Source organism: Myotis davidii, unplaced genomic scaffold, assembly GCF_000327345.1.
Source record: "Myotis davidii unplaced genomic scaffold, ASM32734v1 scaffold792, whole genome shotgun sequence".
NCBI lineage: Eukaryota > Metazoa > Chordata > Mammalia > Chiroptera > Vespertilionidae > Myotis > Myotis davidii.
The window spans coordinates 614,859-637,470 of record NW_006283548.1 but is presented as its reverse complement, the minus strand read 5'-3'; the positions used below and the strand labels follow the sequence as shown (position 1 = coordinate 637,470).

At 38.3% G+C, this 22,612-nt stretch overlaps 1 protein-coding gene across 2 annotated transcripts in view; it reads left to right on the top strand.

The window, feature by feature from the left end:
• Positions 1 to 22,612, top strand: part of CAND1 (cullin-associated and neddylation-dissociated 1) — a 58,084-nt gene that overhangs the window by 707 nt on the left and 34,765 nt on the right. For both annotated transcript variants that reach the window (XM_006753771.2, XM_015565054.1), the window contains exons 2-3: positions 7,569 to 7,575; positions 12,362 to 12,507. In XM_006753771.2, the coding sequence (XP_006753834.1) occupies positions 7,569 to 7,575; positions 12,362 to 12,507 (153 nt within the window). The remainder of the gene's footprint in view (positions 1 to 7,568; positions 7,576 to 12,361; positions 12,508 to 22,612) is intronic.

Genomic DNA, 22,612 nt, shown 5'->3' with positions numbered 1-22,612 from the left:
GGGCCCAGCCGCGAGCCTCCTCCCCTCCCGCAGCGGCGAGCGGGCCTCGGGGCGTTCGTCTTGCACGCTTTGCTGGTTTCGAGCCCTCCTCCTATTTAAGTTATAAACTTTTCCTTTGGACTGTTTCATTCGTGGGCGGGGGGTGAAGGGGGAGGGCATTCAGGACGGAGGGAACTGGACTCGTCGGGTTTTCCCGCCAGCATCTCTTGTCATGTTCCCTGGTCAGGTAAAACCCAAGCAGGAACTCGGGGTTTCAGTTTTATTTGTTTGAGATCCAAAATGTACTGCCCCGAAGGCGACTTGCTGATCCGTAAACAGCAAAGCAAGCCGAGCAAATGGGTCTTGTTGGAAAAGCAGAGTTTCTGAGGGGGGGATGGTCCATGTGATAGCAGTTCTGTTCCAGAAGACTCACACTGTGGGTTCCAGACCTTGGTAACATGCATGTGCAAGAGTTGTTCTGTTTTCACGGATTACCTTGATTTTTCATTTTTGCAATACGGTAAAATTTTCAATCCTTCCTTCCCGCCTCCCATCCCATCCCAAACTAAAAAAGCTCTCGATCTTAAACCAAACGTGTTTTTCTTTATTTGATACTCTTTTTGTTCTGTGAGGTTTAGTGGTTGTATTTTTGTGTGCATTTTGAAAGAACATAGCGTCTTCCATTAAAATTGTGGCTGAAGAGCTTATGTATTTATTTGTGGTATGAACAGTATGCTTTAACGCCTGAAAACATGTCTAAATCTTATCTACCAGGAAGAAATTTTCTGATTTGTGAAACAAGAACAATGAAAATGTAGAGTGTTCCTAAATAAATTGATGTGCTGGCATATTAAAATGGCCAATGAAATACAGTTTTATTCAAAGCCAAGTGATTTTTAGAAAGTTGCCACCTAGGGGGTTTTTTAGTATCATATTTGAAACTTTTAAAATCTAGTTTGCTAATACTAAAGATTTGGTGTTGTGACTTTTTGGAGGAGGCTTGTTTATTTTGGGTATTTTGATGTTTAGATTTGTATAGTTCCAGTGCCAAAATCAAGATTTTTAGGGGGAATAAAAGTTTTTGGTTGTTGGTTGTTTTTTAAAAAAGGATTTGAATGCTCTTTACTTCCATTTGCAGCTTTGCTTGCTCCCAACTCAAGCCATTGAAGTTTAAATAAAACTAACTTCCAGTTAGTGGAGTGTATGGTACTAAATTTCATTTTGATTGTGTTCAATTTCAGTATAAAGATAACACTTTCCCTATAATAATAGTCCAGTTTTGTTAAACTAATCAGACTTGTGTGGGTAATATATTTAGAATACAGAAATTAAATATAATATGCATATGTGATTATTGACTGAAGCTTTCTTCAATTTCCTGTAAAGACAAAAATACACACATGCTTTTTGGTTTTTGGTTTTTAAACTGAAAGAATTAATGCTCTGATGTTAAGCTACAGTCATTATTGAACTTGATAAGGATTGTCTATCAGTTTGAGCTGGAATAAATCAAAACATTGCTTGGAGGATTATTCTCCGAAAAGTGTAATATTGAAATATTTATAATAGTTCGTAGAAGTATTATAGAAGATAATTTTAGGTAGGAGATATGTTCAGGAACAATAATTGACTTCTAGTAATTTGGCATCATTAAGAGTTTTTATTAATTCTGTTTTAAAGACTTGTGATATGCTCAAACCATCCAGTTAACAGACAAGACAGTCTTTGGAACTAAAGCACTATGTATATTACAGACATTTAAGAGATTAATTAAAATAGTGAGTATTTGGAGGTTTTTCAGTATAGGCATTTACTTGAATACATTCTGTTTTAAAATAATGCTTTCTAATTTCTCATTAGAAATTTATTTACTTGTTTATTTATTTTGATGTAAATATCAGAGTTTTTCTACTACATGTTTTAAAATACCTAGTGCCAGAAGGTTGTGAGGACAAGGCTACTTAACATTATAGAGTATCTAACATGTGCAAACCACTCTACCTTGTGCCAAGGGGTAAAGGGGAAAAAAATCATCTAAAAGGAAGAAAAAAATGTATTCTTCCCATGGTGGACTCCAAACAGAAAACCTACTAGTCTCAAGATATGAGTTCTGGTCATGTAGGATTTTTTTGTTGTGAAATATCTGTGAGATCTTGAGCAGGCTATTTAATTTAGAATTAAATTTTCACTTGAGAGACTTGTACATGGGTGATTACATAAGGTCCCTTACAAGCCAGGAATTTCAGGTTTCTGTGGATAACTCTTCGTCCATTAATGCAAAGAAGGTAAAAAGTATGTGCAGGCTTCAAAGTTTGAAATGTCATCACTTTAAAAGAATTGTTTTGTGGGACTTAAATCATAGGCTCAATTTATTGAAAAAACAGAAAACTAATGCCTTTTTTTTCTGTGGTTAGTATTTTGTATATTTTGAAGGTGGGATATATATTAAGGTTTAGTACCAGTAGGTAGGTAAGTCTGTAGATACCATACTGAAAACAATATGCATGAATCATGTGAATGCCCCACTTATGAATATTAATATTGGGTTGAGATAACAAAGTTCTGCTTTTATTTTTATACTAAAGGCTTGATGCACAAAATTCATGCACTTTGAGGGGGTGAGGGTTCCTCGGCCCGACATGCACCCTCGCAGTCTGGGAGCCCTCGGGGGGATGTCCTACTGACGGCTTAGGCCTGCTCCTCGTTCAGCCCCTATTGGCCAGACCCTAGCAGCAAGCTAATCTACTGGTTGAAGCATCTGCCCCCTGGTGATCAGTGCACATCATAGCGACTGGTTGACCGGTCAACTGTGTGCCCCCTGGTGGTCAGTGTACATCATAGTGGTTGAGCGGCCTTAGCATATCATTAGCATATTACACTTTGATTGGTTAAACGGAGGATTGGACACTTAGTATATTAGGCTTTTATTATATAGGATACTTCACCACCAGCTGAATTAAAGTATTCTAATGAATCAAGAGCTAAAGAAAAAGTTTACCTTTTATCTCTCTGCTCATAATTCTATATAATAAAAGGCTAATATGCAAATAGACTGAACGGTGGAACGACTGGTCACTATGACGTGCACTGACCACCAGGGGGCAGACACTCAACACAAGAGCTGCCCCTGGTGGTCATTGTGCTCCCACAGGGGGAGTACCACTCAGCCAGAAGCCCTGAGCTGGGCTCACAGCTGGTGAGTGCAATGGCAGTGCTGGGAGCTTCTCCTGCCTCCACAACAGCACTAAGGATGTCCAACAGTCAGACATCCCCCAAGGGCTCCCGGACTGTGAAAGGGCACAGACTGGGCTGAGAGATCTCCCCCCACCCCCATCCCTGAGTGCATGAATTTTGTGCACTGGGCCTCTAGTAGTTAATAATAATGGTTAGTGTGGGTTTTTATGCACTTGATACTGTTTGTTTATTTTTAATCTTTACCTGAGGACATATTGTTTTTCTGTTGTTTTAAATTCGTTTGTTTTTGTGTTTTCTTTTCTTTTTTGTAAGGGAGAGTGAGAGATAAAACATTGATTGGTTGCCACCCTTACATGCCTTCACCTGGAATCGAACCTACCCACCTTTTGGTGAGTGCTCCAATCCAGGCCCCTCTGCCCCCCAGGGTGATCCTATTTAGTTAAGTGGATACTAACAATCTCTGTTACAGCTGAGGAAACTGGAATGGTCATGTTAATTACTTGCCCGAGGTCAGCTTGACAGTAGTGGATCTAGGTTTTCCAGATATCTCCAGAACATGAACACTTCATGCTCCTTCTCCAGGGTTTTGACTAGGGGACATTGAAAGTAAGTCCTTAATTTTCAGTTCCAAGTTAGACTTAGGGAATATATTGTGCTGGAAGAAGCTCTTAATAATTCCGTAAGAGAGAATACAAAAAGTTGAAGATCTGGTGCTTGCCCACAATAATATCTGCATGCTGGCTGAGTGGTTAAGACACTACTGTAAAAAAGATAAGTACTCCATGGCAATATGTCTTTGTAGGCTGAAGTGGCAGAGAAGATGAAAAAGCAAGGAGATTCATGTTGTAGAGGGTCTGAGGGTCTAAGCTAGTTCTTTAAATTGTATGTAGAGAAAACAGTGTGAAAGTATACAGACAGCCCTAGCCGGTTTGGCTCAGTGGATAAAGCGTTGGCTTTCGGACCAAAGGGTCCTGAGTTCAGTTCTGGTCAAGGGCGTCTACCTTGGTTGCAGGCTCCTCCCTGGCCCAGGCCCTGGGCAGGGTGCATGCAGGTGGCAACCAATTGATGTATTTCTCTCACATCGATGTTTCTGTCTTTCCCTCTCTCTTCCACTCTCTATAAAAATCAATGGAAAAATATCCTTGGGTGAGGGTTACAAATAAACAATAATTAAAAGTTTTTTTAAAAAGAAAGCACATGTACAACATTTCATTGGGGGAAAGAGGGAGATTATCTTGACTGTACCTAGCTTGGGGGTGAGTATTGTTCTGGAAACTCTTTGAGGGTAAGGAACCTTGTCTTAACTGAACTGAATTCTTTACTCTGTTTAGTGCCTTGACCATGTAGGTTCCCAAAAACTACTTGTTTAGTTGAATTGGATTTTAGTTCAAGTGAAGAAAAAAGCATGTAGGGATTTGGGGAAGTTTCCTCCAGAAGCCAGTATGAAATCTACCAATCTATTTTTATTTTATTTAAGAGGGAGTGTGAAAGGAAGGGAGAAAGAAAAAAAGAAACAGCGATGTGAGGGACATCAATTGGTTGCCTTCTTCACTTTACCAGACTGGGGTGGGGATTGAACCTGCAAACCAGGTACAGTGCCCTTGACCAGGAATTGAACCCAAGACCCTTCGTTACACCGGCCAATGCTCTAACCATTTGGCACACCAGCCAGGGCCAATGTATTTTTTATATACCATTTTATAAAATCTAAAATAATTCACTGCATTGTAGAATTTCTTAGCTTGATAATGGTTTGGGTGTTACCCAATGTATTTGTGTTTTGAATATTGGAAATCATTTTCTCTTGAAAGCTGTTTAAATGCTAATAAAAACCTCAGTCCTGTTAAATGGAATCAGGCTTTCAGAGCTGGAAGGGACATTAGAGATCCTGTAACATAGCTGACAGTACTGTGTGGGCATTCACAAAAATGTAACAGGAAATACTAAGTGAAGTTAACTGGACTGCTTGTGCTCGAAAAAAAAGTAGGTTTAAGCAGAAGAAATAGATTTGTAGAGAATAAGAAGGTGATTTGGGGGGCATTTTTAAGTACCATGCAGGTCGATGGCAGTAAGTTACTTGGTTTCACTTACGTGATTTTTCTTTTTTAAAAAATATATTTTGTTGATTTTAGAGAGGAAGGGAGAGGGAGGGAGAGATAGAAACATCAATGATGAGAGAGAATCATTGGTTGGCTGCCTCCTGCACACCCTCTACTGGGGACTGAGCCTGCAACCCAGGCATGTGCCCTTGGGCAGAATTGAACCTGGGACCCTTCAGACTGCAGGCTGACTGACGCTCTATCCATTGAGCCAAACCAGCTAGGGCTACGTGATTTTTCTTGATATAGGTATACTGGTAACACTGATTATATTGCAGCTCACCACTGACCTCATTGAGGGAACTGGTAAGAAGAAAGATGACAAAAAATTAGTTTTGTTTACATGAACAATATTAAGACTGAACCAAGTTAATTCATGGTTCTGAGACAGTGGTTCTCAACCTTCGCTGCACATTAGAACCACCTGGGAATCTTTTTAAAATCCTGGTTTCTGGGCCTCATCCTCCGGGAATTCTGTTTCTTTTTTACTAATGTTGTGGCCCCACCCCATAACAAAGAAACAGAATTTCCGGAGGATGAGGCCCAGAAATCAGGATTTTAAAAAGATTCCCAGGTGATTCTAATGTGCAGCCAAGGTTGAGAACCACTGCTCTAAGGGAATAAATAAGAAAAAGCTAAATTCCAGTGGTGTGTGTACAAGATCTTTGAGAGAGAGTTGGTTCACTGGGTGAAGCAGTTGGCTCATACATTTAGATTTTTTTTTTAAAATATATTTTATTGATTTTTCACAGAGAGGAAGGGAGAGAGATAGAGGCAGAAACATCGATGAGAGAGAAACATCGACCAGCTGCCCCCTGCACATCCCCCGCTGGGGATGTGCCCGCAACCCAGGTGCATGCCCCCGACCGGAATCGAACCCGGGACCCTTCAGTCCGCAGGCCGACGCTCCATCCACTGAGCCAAACCGGTTTCGGCATACATTTAGATTTTTGATGCAGTTGACCACAAGGGTAAAATTGTGTTTACACATGAGGGAAAGGTTGTGGTGAATTACTCATTGTGTAGTACAAGATATTTATTTCTACCATTATTTATGTCTCTGCATTGAATAATTTCTCTCCTTAAGGAATTTTCAGTTTTGTAGAATAAGCCAGGTGTGGAAATTCCAGACCATGACTGTCTTGTTCATAACTGTGTTTGCAGGGCTTGGCACAGTTTCTAATGATAATATCCCCAAAATATTTGTTGAATAAATGAATGGCACTGCCTGTAAGTTATATCCAAGTGGTACTCCCATGGGAGTCTAAAAGTTAACATCTTAATTTCCCCCTCTCTCACCTTAAATTACACCTTTATTTTAATTCTAATTTTGTCTTGTTACATTACCATTCACCAAATGTCCCAGTTGGAAAACCTTGATGTCACTCTTTTACCTTTCCTCTCAAATTAGTCACCCTGTAGGGCCTTTTTATTATTACTGCTATTATTATTATTGTTGTTGATTTTAGAGAAGGGGGGAAGGTGGGGGACGACATTGATGTGAAAGAGATACATTGATCAGTTGCCTCCCTTACAAGACTGGGGTCAGACCTGCAACCTAGATATGTGTCCTCACCAGAAATCAACTCTAAGACTCTTCGGTGCAGGGAATTAAGCTCTGACAACTGAGCCACACAGCCCAGGGCTCAGGCCTCTTTTTAATCCAATCTGTTGGTAACTCTTCTATTAGAATTTTCTTCCTGACCTGATCATATCCTTCCCCTGATTCCCATTGATTACAAGATAAACTTTAAACTTCTTAGGTGTTGCCCACCTAAGTTCGCTTAAATTACTCTTCCCCCAAATTCCTGACAATCTTCATGTAACTAATTTAGTGGGTATTTGATATGTAAGCAGTTTACTACTTTTTCCTTCTTGAAATTATTTTATATAGTTATCCCTGACACAGCTTGGGTTTATTACTATTATAGTAAGGGAGCACACACACTATGGGGTGTCTCAGCAAGAGGGTTGGGACCTATTTATTTGGGTAATTTGGAAAACGATATAATGAAGTGGAGACTTGGTTTAGATTGGATGTTGTCTGAAACCAGGGCACTTTCATCATTTGACATCTTAATGTTACAGGTAGGGCGGACTAAAGCAGAGGAAGAGCTATAATTGGTCAGTCACTCAAGAGAGGAGGAAGTTTTTGGTATTTTATGTTGCTTAGTGACCTTGTATGATATGGTTGTTCTGTGAGGTTATGTTGATGAAACAATATGCTTTAGCTATAAACATCAGATCAGTTTGGAGTAACATTGAGGTTTAGGTATGAGCCTCAGATCAACTCCTGGACTTCAGTGGCTGCTGCTGCTTTCTCAGTTTTCATTTTTGGCCAAAGGGAGGTGAATTTGGGCTGCAGGACATTAATTCATGATGTTCAGCTCACATCTTCACTATTGCTAATATTTTGTTGTTTCAGATCAGAAGAGTAGCCATTTTATGTAGTTTGTAGTTGAGCCAGGCTTATTAATCCTTTCTTCTGTTGTAAGATGAGACATCTGATGTGACAGTGGCTGTTTAATAACATTAAGACTCTGGACAGGATACCTATTCAACTGTCACATTTGAGTCCTGTGGTTTTCTTCTTCTCTGTCCATTTCCTAACTCTTGTCTTTTTATTTATTATTTTATTTTTAAAAATATATTTTATTGATTTTTTTTACAGAGAGGAAGGGAGAGGGATAAAGAGTTAGAAACATCGATGAGAGAGAAACATCAATCAATCGCCTCCTGCACACCCCCTACTGGGGATGTGCCCACAACCAAGGTACATGCCCTAGATCAGAATTGAACCTGGGACCCTTCAGTCCACAGGCTGATGCTTTATCCAGTGAGCCAAACAGGTTAGGGCCCTAACTCATGTCTTACCATTCCCATATCTAATCAATTTCAGAGTCCTCTTAATTTTAACCTTGTAAATCTCAGGGTTGGTTCTCATTATTCAAAGTTGCTATGAAGATTCAATTAGCTATTCTGAACCATTGCTTTTAGGGGAAATACAGGGTTTGTAACTTGGTGTTATATGTGTTTCTGTTTAAAAACACCTTATTTAATATATTAGAGGCCCGTTACACAAAATTTGTGTACTGGGGGGAGTGGGGGTCCCTCAGCCTGGTTTGTGCCCCCTCTCAGTCTGGGACTCCTTGCTCCTTTCCGCCCGCCTGCAGAAGAGGCGAGAGAGGCTCCTGACACCAACGCTGCACTCGCCAGCTGTGAGCCTGGCTTCTGACTGAGCAGCGCACCCCCTGTGGCAGTGCACTGACAACCAAAGGGCATCTCCTGCGTTGAGCGTCTGCCCCCTGGGAGCCAGTGGATGTCATAGTGACTGGTGGTTCTGATGTTTGGTCAATTTGCATATTAGAGTTTTATTATATAGGATATTGATTCATAATATTGAACTCAAGGCCAACAGCACTATAACTTATGCCTAAACAAATCTGACATGTAGTTTTTTGGGGGAGATGCATCACAGCTTTCTTGTACTTAGGAATACTAGACAGTACTTTTGCACTACTCTTGGGGGTCATTTTAAATAGCGAAATTACCAGCAAAAAGCACAATTGTGTATAAAACCCGACACTAAGTAGACTGAGAAGAGATACATTAGTGCCTTTTTATCCACAGTTTCTCTTCCTGCAGTATTAGTTACCCATAATCAACTGTGATCCAGAAATATAGTTAATAAGTTTTAAATTGAGCACTGTTTTGAACTCTCTCACCATTCCACTCTGTCCACATGGGTATAAATCATCTCTGTCCGGCATATCCACATTGTATACCCTATTTGCCTTCTTGGTTATCAGATCGACTTTCCACTGCACTGCTCCTTAGTGCTTTACACTGAGGTACTTATTCACCACTACCACCCACACAAAGATAAAAAATTTAAAATTCCAAACCAGCTTTCCTAATGCAAACCCCTATTAATCTTTTTAAACCCAAACTAAGCATCGGTTTTTTGGAGTGATCATTGCCAAATGCCTTTAAGTATTGTTTTTAAAAATTTGTAAGATTGAAATTTGTCTTTACTAGTCTTCCCATTAGTAGATGAAAAAGTTAAGAGAAAGGGACTGAGTCTCTGTTTATTATCCAAGCCATTAGTATCATGCCTAAAAGAGTAAATGCTCAAGGGACAGTTTACCAACTAGCTTTTCAATCTGCCATAGAGAACATTCAAAATGGTCAATTTCCTTATAAGAAGATTTTTAATATAATTTCTGATATTAAATTAACATAAGGAAGAAATATTCAGGGGTAACTCTTATTGTAACCTCATACTATATCCAATTTTTCTGGTTTTTAAAAATATTAGCTATTGCTAATTTTGCTGGTGCTCATTTTAACTCTTTTTTTAAAAAAAGTTAACCATTAATAGTTTTTTGAAAATCAGGAGACTTCTTTATTAGAATACTAGTGTAGGGCATCTCCTGCGTTGAGCGTCTGCCCCCTGGGAGCCAGTGGATGTCATAGTGACTGGTGGTTCTGATGTTTGGTCAATTTGCATATTAGAGTTTTATTATATAGGATATTGATTCATAATATTGAACTCAAGGCCAACAGCACTATAACTTATGCCTAAACAAATCTGACATGTAGTTTTTTGGGGGAGATGCTCCCGGACTGAAAAGATAATAAGATTCTACCAAGTCTCCTATCTACCTACTCCAGGACTTCTGTGAGGATCAAAGGAGATGAAGCACAGGAAAATGCTTCACAAACATTTGGTTAAACTGCAAAATGTTTGCACCTGGCTATAAAGCAAGCTGGGTTCCTGGGCTGAAGAAACTCCAAGGAGGCTAGTCGCTAGGGAGAGGAAGCCACGGTTGCTACGTGACATCATTACCTGGTTCCCACAGCGACCATTTCTGGCCTTGGCTGGACTATGGGCTGCATTTTGCGCCATGGGGTCTTAGTAGCGTTGGCTGCAATTTGGTGGGGTGTCACTCTGGGGTGGGGGTGGGGCCTGTGTCCCACTTAGGGGAAGCCGAGTATTGGTTTGTCGGCGACAGGTCCGTGGTGCCATTTATTTTTAAATGGCCAGTGAGTGTCATGGCAACTGCTGTGTTGAGCGTCTGCCCCATGGTGGTCAGTGTGCATCATAGCTACCGGTCGATGGATGGATATTTAGCCTTTTATATCTATCCTAGAGGCCCGGAGCATGAAATTTGTGCACTTGGTGGGGGGTCCCCTCAGCCCAGCCTGTGCCCTCTCACAGCCCAGGAGCCCTTGGGGGATGTCAAACTGACGACTTAGGCCCGCTCCCCATGGAGAGCGGGCCTAAGCCATCAGTCAGACATCTTTAGCACTGCCGCAGAGTCGGGAGAGGCTTCCGCCACCACCACTGCACTTGCTAGCTGTGAGCCTGGCTTCTGGCTGAGTGGTGCTGCCCCTATGGGAGTGCACTGACCACTCCTGTGTTGAGCGTCTGCCCCCTGGTGGTCAGTGTGCTTCATAGGACCGGTCATTCTGCAGTTTGGTCAATTTTCATATTAGCCTTTTATTATATAGGATATATAAAACCCTAAGCAACTGGTTGATCCTTTGATCAGCTGCCTCCTGCACGCCCCCTACTGGGGATCGATCCCGGAAGCAAAATATTTTTCTACATTGGGCTTATCTGCTTTTTTACTGAAATTGATGGTCGTCATGTTTTTCTTTAACATGATTAGCATTTCAGGGATTCTTAGAGGTGCTAATTACTATGGTTATTTAATGAATTTTACCTAAGTTAAATGGTTAAGATGCTTTTGTTTTCTGTGTAAAAGTGCCTGCCTTCATGTGTTATTCAGTTTGTTTTATTTTACTTTCCAGAATATTGTGTAGTTTTAATATACTTTTGTCATATAAAATGGAGAGGGGCTTCCAATTAGGAGAATTATTACATGCTTAATCTGCCAGTGTTACTCAGTGGTTGAGTGTTGACCCAGTTCCCAGGATATCACAGTTCCATTCTTGGTCAGGGCACATGCCTGGTATTAGGCTTGGTTCCCCAGAAGGGGGCATGCAGGAGAGAGCCAAACTACCTTTACAAAATTTGATAAGAATTGTGCTTGCATGTAGTTTTAAACTGTGAAGTTAGCATTAAATGAACATACTAGTTACTGGACTTATCCTTAAATTGTCTTATAATTGATGAATTGCTAAATTAAGTTCTTTTGCCAAATTCTTGCGGCATAACTTATTGCCTAAGTTATCAGATTATCTGCATAGCTGATAAAAATCCCAATAGATACATACATTACTAAAGTAGTCTGATCAAGAAATTGGGAAAATTGTCAAAAAACTTATCATTTTAGCTCTAATTTAATTGATTTAAACATGGATCTTTGGCATTTCTGCATGTAACATAAAATATTTAAATTTTGCTCAAACTGGATCTGGTTGAAATAAAAGAAAAAGGCATTAAGTAGTTATTTCTGTTAGATTCTTTTTTTAGGTAAAGGGGAGCCAAGAATTATGGGGAAAATTCATTTGGTCTTTAAACAGATTTTTGGAGCTTTATTTCAATGGGCTTATCTGATATTCTGCAAAATTACTTTTAAAACAATGAACTGTCTGGTGAGGTATAAGGGAAGAAATCTGCAAGCCTGTTTACCTTATTTATATCTTCTGTTCAGTCCTTTTATTTAAAACTGAGATTAGACAGTTAATCAGTGGGGATTTTGTCAGGCTGTTCAGTATTAAACCTTCCTTTGGCAGTGGTTCTTAAGGGGAGGGGCTTGGATGTCAGGTGGAACAGCTTTCCAGAATCACCTCATTATCACTTTGAAAAGACACCTGATACCTAGTGGTGGGAGTTGGGATGGAGATGAGAATTTGTATTACTTTGTAATATGTAACACACAGTATTACTTAAGAAGGTATTCTTAATGTTTGTTAAAAAGGCTTCCTAGGTAAAACTCAAATCGCATGCAAAGAAAAAATTAGGAGGAGCTTTTCTACCCTTAAAAGCAGTGATGCAATTAATTAGAATGAAAGATCACTCACTGTAGGGTCAGTAAATGTGAAATCAAGACTAACCTGGAAAAGATAATTTTGGGTAATGATATCTTATTGAAATTAACAAATTTTAATTTTTTGGTAGGTTTATGGCTACAAATGATTTGATGACAGAACTGCAGAAAGATTCTATCAAGTTGGATGATGATAGTGAAAGGAAAGTAGTGAAAATGATTTTGAAGTTACTGGAAGATAAAAATGGAGAGGTACAGAATTTAGCTGTCAAATGGTAAGTTGTTTTTTTACTTGCTTACTATGCTCTCTATCACATTTAAAATACTGTAATGGTAAATTATCTTAGTCTTGTATTAGGTGACTGGTGAATGTTTAGTATTTATACTTGGTATACTACATTTTCTTACAGTTTTCATATTGACTAAATGTCTTTTATGGTATTTAATTTCTTTTAAAGTACATATAGGAAACTCCAGGAAGAGTGGTTCACTTGTTTGACCCAATTATTTTTTAGCTTTATTAATAGGCCTACCTGCCTCTATCCATCTCTATATTCCAGTGTTCAAGGAGTTCAAGGAAAGTACAGACAAAAATAAGACTTAAAGAATAGCAGCAGTTAAAACAACATCATTAACACTGATGATAAAATAGTTACAAAGAACCTTTTAAAAAAATATTTTATTGATTTCAGAGAGGAAGGGATAGGGAGAAAGATAGAAACATCAGTGATGCGAGAGAATCATTGATTGGCCACTTCCTGCATACCCGTCCCACCCCCCAACCCCCTTCCCATGGGGATTGAGCCTGCAACCTGGGCATGTGCCCTGACTGGGAATCTAACTGTGACCTTCTGGTTCATAGGTGATGCTCAACCACTGAGCCATACCAACCAGGCTACAAAGAACCTTTCTTAAAAATTGTGAGAAATGCCGAAACTGGTTTGGCTCAGTGGATAGAGCGTCGGCCTGCGGACTGAAAGGTCCCAGGTTCGATTCCGGTCAAGGGCATGTACCTGGGTTGCGGGCACATCCCCAGTGGGAGATGTGCAGGAGGCAGCTGATCGATGTTTCTCTCTCATCGATGTTTGTAGCTCTCTCTCTCTCTACCTTCCTCTCTGTAAAAAATCAATAAAATATATTTTAAAAAAAATTGTGAGAATTCCAGTTGTCCTTGTGTGTACAGTACAGAGCATCACGTTAGACATGATGCTAAGAAGAAAACTTGAAAGTTGGACTTACTCTGTCAATGCATCTATTTAATTTATACATACCAAAATATTAGAAATCCTTAATTTACATAGTAAGTGTAACCTTTAGTTTCATATAAAAATTAAGTTATGGAATTTTACATCATTTTATGTTATATAATACTTGATAATCAGTTTAAATGAAGTATTGTCTCATTACTATTCCTTTATTGGATTCCTTATAAAGGTTTTTAATTTGTTTTGAGCTAAGCCTTTAGATATTTGCTCTAAGAGTAGACAAAAACGTGAGGCTCGTAGATCAATATAGAATTTCTAGATACACAGTACAACTTTCATACATGTTTCCTTAACTTGGGACATTTTCATCTTTTAAATTTTTTTATCATTCAAAGGACAGTCAGGCCCAGAAATCTTTCATGTACTCTGAGACCTCAGAGTATATAATTCCAGTACACATACTTCTAGTACTATTCCAGAACGTAAAGTATGAAAACCATCCAGTCTTTTATTTAAGCTAAATACTGATATCAAATCCCGACTAAATAAAGATAACACTAAAAAAGAAAACTACTGACCAGTTTCATTTAAATGTTCAAAATAAAATTAAACAGCTTATTAAGTGTAACATACCATGATCAAATGAGGTTCATCACAAGAATATAGGTCAGTTCAGTATTATGTGCTTTATTGATACATTTGTTTCATCACTTTAATAGATCGGAGGAAGGAAAATACTGCTTGGTTAATTGTCAAGGCAGTGTGAGATTCTACCTTCATTTTGATTTAGAAAAAACACACACACAAAAACATAACCCAACTCTTAGGTTACTTTGGATAATTAGAGGAGTGAAGCATCTTTCAAAGACTAGCATCATATTTAATGTGTCATTAGGGGGGAAAACAGGTCAGAGATGCTTTATCTCACTAGAGAGAATTCATCACCAGTTTGAAGTAAAACAATAATATGGATTTGATAGTATCTTTTTAACATTAAAAGTTCACAAACACACATTCACACCTCAACACAAATACCAATAAATTAAAGATATTAGTCACTGTAAGACAAGGAGAAGGTTTATACGCATAAGAATTGAAAAAGGTACCTGGGAAAAATTAAGTCAATATAGAAAAAAATATTAATGTAAGCAATGAGAACTCCGTGAAGTAACAGAATGTAAAATTAATGAACAAAAAACAGTAACTTTCATATAAGCAGGTAATAGCCAGTTGGAAGATATGGGGACAAATGTCCATTTATTACAGCAACAGAAAGACAAAATGCCTCAGAATAAATGTAACAAGAAATGTTACAATGGTGATCTTGAGTGAGGCTATCTTATAAGAGAAACTTAACAATTTTATCTTTTTCAAAACTTTTATCAAGGAAAACTTTAAAATAACAAAACTGTACTTGGAACAACTGGAAAGACATCCCAAGTTCTTGGATCAGGATAACTCAACTTCTCCAGATTAATTTAATGCTTACCTAATTATAAAAATCAGTGCTTTTCCCCACAAGATAGAGAAATTGATTCTAAAGTAAATTTTGGTGGGAAGGAGAAGAGGACAGGGTGTTTGCTCAAGATAGCTAAGAAAACCCTATAAAAGTATAATAAGTAGTGGAGTTGGGGTGGGAGTGGGGGCATTGATTAGCTTTATTTGATAGGAAAACATTGTGTTTCTCTAATCAAAGCAGTGAAGTAGTGAGGCATTAATAGAACAATGAAATAAAATAGAGTGGAAAGTACATGATGAAGGTGGCAGGCATCATATGTGAAAAGTTAGGTCTTTTTTCAGAAGACTAGATAAACATTTGAAAAAGATAAAATTGTATAAAATTGTACTTTTACCTCACACACAACATCCGTACTTGAGGTCACCATTGTTTTGTTCTCCTTAAATTAGTTTTGCCTGTTGTAGAACCTGATTTAAATAGAGTCATACAGTATGTGTAGGTTTGTGTCTGGCTTTTATCACTTTCATATAATCTGAGAGTTATCTATGTTGGGTGTATTGGTATTTCATGAATTTGTTACTGATTAATAGTCCATGATACCACACTCTGTTATACATTTGGGTTCTTTCTAGGGTTTGGCTATTGTGAATAAAGATAAAATAAACATTCTTGTATGAGTCCTTTTTAACTTAGTTCCTGTGTCTTTATTTCTTATGGATAAATACTAAGTATGAAATTGCTGTTGTCTATTTTGAATTTTTTAAGAGCCTGCTAAATTGTTTAAAATTGTTTGTACCTTTTTACATGAAAGTACTAGTTGTACCACATACTCACCAACACTTGGTTGTGTCACTCTTTAATTTTAGCCATTCCCATGGGTATACAGGTATAGTTTTAGTTTATATTTGCCTAATAACTAATGATATTCAGTGTTATTTTGTGTTTATGGCCATTGCTTTATCTTTTGTTGACTTTTCCCCCCGATTTTTATTTTTATTTTTTTCCATATAAAAACACATTTTTTATCAATTGTGAATACCAATGATTATCACTTTATCACAATATCTTCAACCAGATAAAGCAACCCAATATACAAATGAGCAAAGCATGAAAAGATAATTCACTGAAGAAATACAAATGGTTAATAAACATAAAGAGTTCAACCTCACTCTTAATTAAAGAACCAATTTTAAAAATTGATTTATCTTTTATTATCAAATTGTAGGAGTTCTTCATATATTCTGGATATGTCCTTTGGCACTTATGTGTTCTGTAAATATTTTCTTCCAATTTGATGAACTTAAGTTTTTAATTTTAGTTTAATTTAAAAATTAATTTCAACCTTTCTTTTATGGTTATTACTGTTTCCTAAGAAATCTTTATTTATGTTAAGTTACAAAGATTTTCTCCTGTGTTTTCTTCCAAAAGCCTTATAGTTTCAGCTTTTCCTCTTAGTTCTATGATCTATCTTGAAGTAATATTTCAAAATGTTTTTACTGATTTTTAAAGAGAGAAGAATGGAGAGGGAGAGAGAAACATTGATGTGAGAATGGAACATCGATTAGCTACCTCCTGCACACCCCTTACTGGGGATTGAGCCCCAAACTGGGGAATGTGTCCTGACCAGAATTGAACTGGCAATCTGTAAGTGCACAGGATGACACTCAGACAACTGAGCCACTGAATTAATTTTTATGAAGTAAGAAATGAGTTCATTCCCCTCCCCTTCCCATAAAGATATCCCGTTGTTTAAGTGCCATTTACTGAAAACACCTTTTCTCCCTGCTGAATTGCATTGGCATCTTTGTCAGAAATCAGTTAACTAGAAAGGTGTGGGTCTATTTCTAGACTATTCTGTTCTGTTGATCTGTCTATTCTAATGCCAGTACAACACTGTTTTATTAATGTAGTCAGGCTTTTTCATTCTTGGCACTATTGATTTTGGGGGCCAGCTAATTCTTTGTTGTGAGGAGTTATTCTGTGTATTATAGGATGTTTAGCAGCACTTTGTCCTTTACCCACTATTTGCCAATAGCATTCCTTTTTCCCCTAGATAGTTAGTAACAACCAAAAATGTATCTAGACATTGCCAGATGTCTACCAAAGGGTGAAAATCAACCTTGATTGGGAAATGCTGGAATACATCTGTAAAAGTCTAAAGTAAGGTAGTCTAAGTTTTCTAGTTTTATTTTCTTCCCCAATTTCAGGTTCTTATATTTCCATCTAAATTACAGAATCAATTTGTCAATTTCTTTTTTTAAAATAAATAAGCTAACGTAAATTTTGAGTGGGACTGTGTTGAAGCTATAGAAATATTTGAAGAGAATATTTTAACAAGAATGAGGCTTTTAGCCATGAATTTCAGTATTGAATTTTTTTGTTGATTCTTCAGAATTTTCTTCCTAAATAATTGTCATCAGTGACTACCCTTCTTTTAATCCTGATTTTGGTAATTTGTGTTTTCTCTTTTTTTCCCTTCAATTCCTCTACGGATTTACAAACTTTACTACTTTTATCGAATAACTGATTTTATGGCTTGTTAATTTTCTCTATTACTAATTGCCTATTTCATTGATTTCTTAGTTCCTTCTTTCTACCTTTCTAATTCTTAAACATTTATATTTTTCTCTTAAGTTCTTCTTGAGCTATCCTATCTAATAAAAGAGAAACATGGTAATTAGCGTATGACCGCTACCCTTCCCATTGGCTAATCAGCGAGATATGCAAATTAACTGCCAACCAAGATGGCGGCCGGCAGCCAGGCAGCTTGAAACTAACATGAGGCTTGCTTGCTTCAGTGACGGAGGACTCCAACGTTCCCTGCCTGCCTTGCCGGCCTCTGAGCTTGCAGTTTAAGAAACATTGTAACAAATATAGAAGCTAAACAAAACCCCAGAAACCAGCTTTCAGAGAGCTGGGATCTCAGAGCTGGAGTTGATACAGAGTTTCGATTAGAACCAAAACAAACCACATACCTTCTTTCAGGACAGTGGGGACCCCCACCCTGATCCAGGACACCCTTCAGGGCAAACCAGCTGGCCCCCACCCATGCACCAGGCCTCTATCCTATATAGTAAAAGGGTAATATGCTTCCCAGCACTGGGATCAGCGGAGCCGACAGGCCTCCCGGCACTGGGATCAATGTGACAGGGGGCAGCGCCCAAACCCCCTGATCGTGCTGCAGCTCTGTGTGTGAGAGGGCGCGGGGCCACAGCCTCCCTATCCGCCCTGCTCTGTGCTGATGGGGGGAGCTCCCCAACCCCCTGATCGCCCTGTGGCTCTGTGTGTGACAGGGTGCGGCGACTCAACCCCTTGATCGGCCCTGCTCTGTGGGGGATAGAGGGCGGCGCCCCCACCCCTGCCCCAGGCCTCTATCCTATATAGTAAAAGGGTAATATGCTTCCCAGCACTGGGATCAGCGGAGCCGACAGGCCTGCCGGCACTGGGATCAATGTGACAGGGGGGAGCGCCCCAACCCCCTGATCGCCCTGTGGCTCTGTGTGTGACAGGGTGCGGCGACTCAACCCCTTGATCGGCCCTGCTCTGAGTCCGACCAGGGGCTGCACCTAGGGATTGGGCCTGCCCTCTGCCACCCAGGCGCAGACCTAAGCCAGCAGGTCATTATCTCCCGAAGGGTCCACGACTTCGAGAGGGCACAGGCCGGGCTGAGGGACCCCCCTTCCCCCCGAGAGCACAAATTTTTGTGCACCGGGCCTCTAGTGTCCTATAAATTTCGATATTTTCATTATTTTTTTTCTATTTGAAGTATTTTCAATTCCCACTGTTATTTTCCCTTTGATTCATGGATTATTGAGAAGTCATTTTCAAATTTTGAAGGTTATGTAGATGTTTGTTTTTATTTTTACTGGTTTCTAATTTAATTCCATTATGGTCTGAAGACCACACTCTTTAAGATTTAGGGTCATTTTGTTTGTTTCTTTGTTTTTTGGTTTTCTTGTTTTGTCTATATACTGAGATTTGTTTTATGTTTCGGCATATGGTGGTAGGTCTTGGTGAATGTTACATGTACACTGAAAAGAAAGTGTATTCTGTAGTTGAGTACATTATTTTCGAAATGTCAATTATGTCAGGTAGATGACAGTATTGTTCAGATTTATATCCTTAGTGATTTTTTTCTTTTGTTGATATTAAATACTGAAAGACGGGTTTTAAAATTTCAGCTATGGTTGTCAATTTATCTCTTAAGTGTTTTCCCTTAAATGTCAATTTGTTCATATACTTTAAAGCTGTATGACTGGGTACGTACACATTTACAGTGATACCTTCTTGATATTTGACTTTTATGAGTATAAAATATTTTTAAATATACCATATCTTGAAATATATTTTCTCTTGTGTTAATATAGCTATTCCAACTTTTTTAAGATTGTATAGTGTATCTCTCTATGTTACTTTTGTAGACTTCAGATAGTCCATTGACATTTATTGTCAGTATTGATATAGTTGGATTTAGATGTGCCATTTTGATTCTTGTTTTGTTGTTGTTGTATTTTTTGTTTTGTTTTGTTTTGTTTTTGTTGTTGGTTTTCTTCCTCTGCCTTCTTCTGGGTTAATCAAGTATTTTATAGCAGCAATTCTCAAAGTTTGATTTGGGGGCTCCTGGGACATCTGTGACCCTGAACGTATCAAAACTGTTACATGAATAATACTAGGGTGTTATTTTCCCTTTTCTCATAAGTGCACAATATAACTTTCCAGAGGCCACATGATATATGATATTACAACAGATCGAATTCAGTTGTTTCAAGACCAAATATTAATTTATAAAAATATAAAATTTTCACACTTTTATTTTTTGAAGAATATAATTATTTTGTCTTGAAAATATTATTTATGTGCCCTAGCTGGTTTAGCTCAGTGGATAGAGCGTTGGCCTGTGGACTGAAGAGTCCTGGTTTCGATTCTGGGCAAGGCATGTACTTTGGTTGCAGGCTCGATCCCTGGCCCTGGTCGGGACATGTGTGAACACAGCTAATAGATGTGTCTCTCTCACATCAGTGTTTCTCTCTTTCTCTGTTTTTCTCTCTCCCTTCTATTCTCTCTCAAAATCAGTGGAAAATATCCTCAGATGAGGATTAAGAACAAAAAAATAAATATATATATTATTTATGTTGCCCGTGCAGGAGGCAGCCGATCGATATTTCTATCTCTCTATCCCTCTGCCTCTCTAAAAACTCAATGAAAACATATTTTTAAAAGCATTATTTAACATAATTTATTATTGTCACTTTTAAATTTCAATATGTTAAATATTGACAGATACAGCCCATGTAAAGAAAAGTTCTTGGGTTCTTCATTGATTTTGGAAGTGTTAAAAGGGTTTATGAAACCAAAAAGTTGGGAATCACTGTATTATAATATTTAATTTTGGTTTCCTCTGTTGACTTTTTAGAAAGCTGTTTGCATTACTATTTTTGGTATTCACTCTAGGCTAGGGATTATAAATTGCATCTTAAATTTATCACAGTCTATTAATAAAATTAGTACTGTACCACATGATATAAATTATATAAGCCTTGCAGTAACATTCTTATTTCTCCTGTCTTTGTGCTATTGTTTTTTATATATTTTCGTGTGTGCTTGTGTACGTAATGCAAAAAAATAATTTAAAAATATAGCCACATATATGTAGATACGTATATGTATGTGTATACACACACACACTTACCATTTCTCGTGATCTTTCTTTATTCCTTTTCTGTAAATCCCAGTTATCACCTGGTTGAATTTTCCTTTAGCCTAGAGAACTAAGTATAGGTCTGGTGGCAATATATTCTGTTTTTAACTGAAATTAATTTATCTTCATTTTTAAAGGGTAATTTTACTGGATATGGAATCCAGATAGTTTTTCCTCTGGTTTAGTTCCATCATTATTGTTTTCTAAAACAATAGTTTTAGAGGTTTTACATTTATTATCTGCAGTAAAGTTAGTCCAAAAAAGTTGTTTTGTCATTAATGTAAGCTAGAACTCTAAATTTATTTTTTAATTCCTTTTATTTTCACTACCAATTTTCTTTTCTTTTTTTAAACATATTTTTTATTGATTTTTTACAGAGAGGAAGGGAAAGGGATAGAGAGTGAGAAATATCGATCAGTTGCCTCCTGCACACCACCCCCTTACTGGGGATGTGCCCGCAACCAAGATACATACCCTTGACTGGATTTGAACCTGGGACTCTTCAATCTGCAGGCCGATGGTCTATCCACTGAGCCAAACCAGTTAGGGCTTCACTCCCAATTTTCATTGTTTCAAGTTAGTTCTCTCTCCATATATGCCATGTCTTTGTTGTCACTGTCATCATTTTGGATTGGGCTATTCTTGGATTTCTTTAACATTTTTGTTTATTTTTCTTTCTTTATTCCCTTAATTCCCCAGATTTCTCTTCCTACTACTTACTTCTCTAGTCAAACAGCATTTATTGATTAAGCGTATACATGTGAAACACTGACCAGAGTATTTATCAGATAAACTATTTTCATTCTACACTTAATGCTTGAGAAAATTCATTGGCTCCCAGTTTTACCACAACACATTTAAATTAGTTGAGCTGACATTAAAGGTTCTCCATTATGTCCCAGGGGCCTAAGTTTCCTATTATGTTTTTCATCTGCCTTTTATATCAGACAATTCTTTTCTCTCATTTCTTTTTCAATATGCATTCCACTTATTCTAGTCTGTGATCTTTTTATATGATTATCCTCTTCTTTTCTAGCTATATCCCATCAAAGTCTACTACCTAAAAAACTCTTTAGGTGCACACTCTTGTAAATACGAACATTGAATGTAAAAGTTAGTTTGTTTGTTTTTACAAACACTGTGCAGTGTAATGAATGCCTTCGATTCATTTGTAAAGTAGACATGTTAATTCTTTACCTCACCAACCAGACAGTAAATTTTTGGTGATAGAGGTTATACTATTCACTAAGTACTAAATATAATGGCTCCTCCTCAATGAATAGTCATGCACTCAACATTACCTATCTTGTGTACTGAATTCTTTGGGAAGGACACAAAGCTATGACCTCAGCCAGTGGACCTACATGCAAACCTATCTCTCTCTCTCTCTCTCTCTCTCTCTCTCTCTCTCTCTCTCTCTCAATAAAAGAGAAACATGGTAATTAGGGTACATCCGCTACCCTTCCCATTGGCTAATCAGCGAGATATGCAAATTAACTGCCAGCCAAGATGGTGGCCAGCAGCCAATCAGCTTGAAGCTAACATGAGGCTGGCTTGCTTCAGTGACAGAGGAAACCAATGTTCCCTGCCTGCCTTGCTGGCCTCTGAGCTTGCAGTCTGAAACATTGTTACAAATATAGAAGTTAAACAAAACCCCAGAAACCTGTTTTCAGCCCACCCGGATCTCAGAGCTGGAGCTGATACAGTGTTTCGATTATAGAACCCAAACAAACCTGATACCTGCTTTCAGCAACAGGAGGCCTCAGAGCTGGAGTCAGAGCTAAAGCTGGCCCAGAATAAAAAAAAGAATGAAAAAGAGGAGCAGTTGGGAGCTTCAGTCACCCGCCAGCCTGAAAACAGCCCTCAGCCCCTCACCCAGACAGGCCAGGAACCCAGTGAGGACCCCTACCCTGAAAGGTGTGTGACCAGCTGCAAACCAACATCCCCTCACCCTGGCTGGCCAGGTACCCCAGTGGGGACCTCCACCATGATCCAGGACACGCTTCAGGGCAAACCGG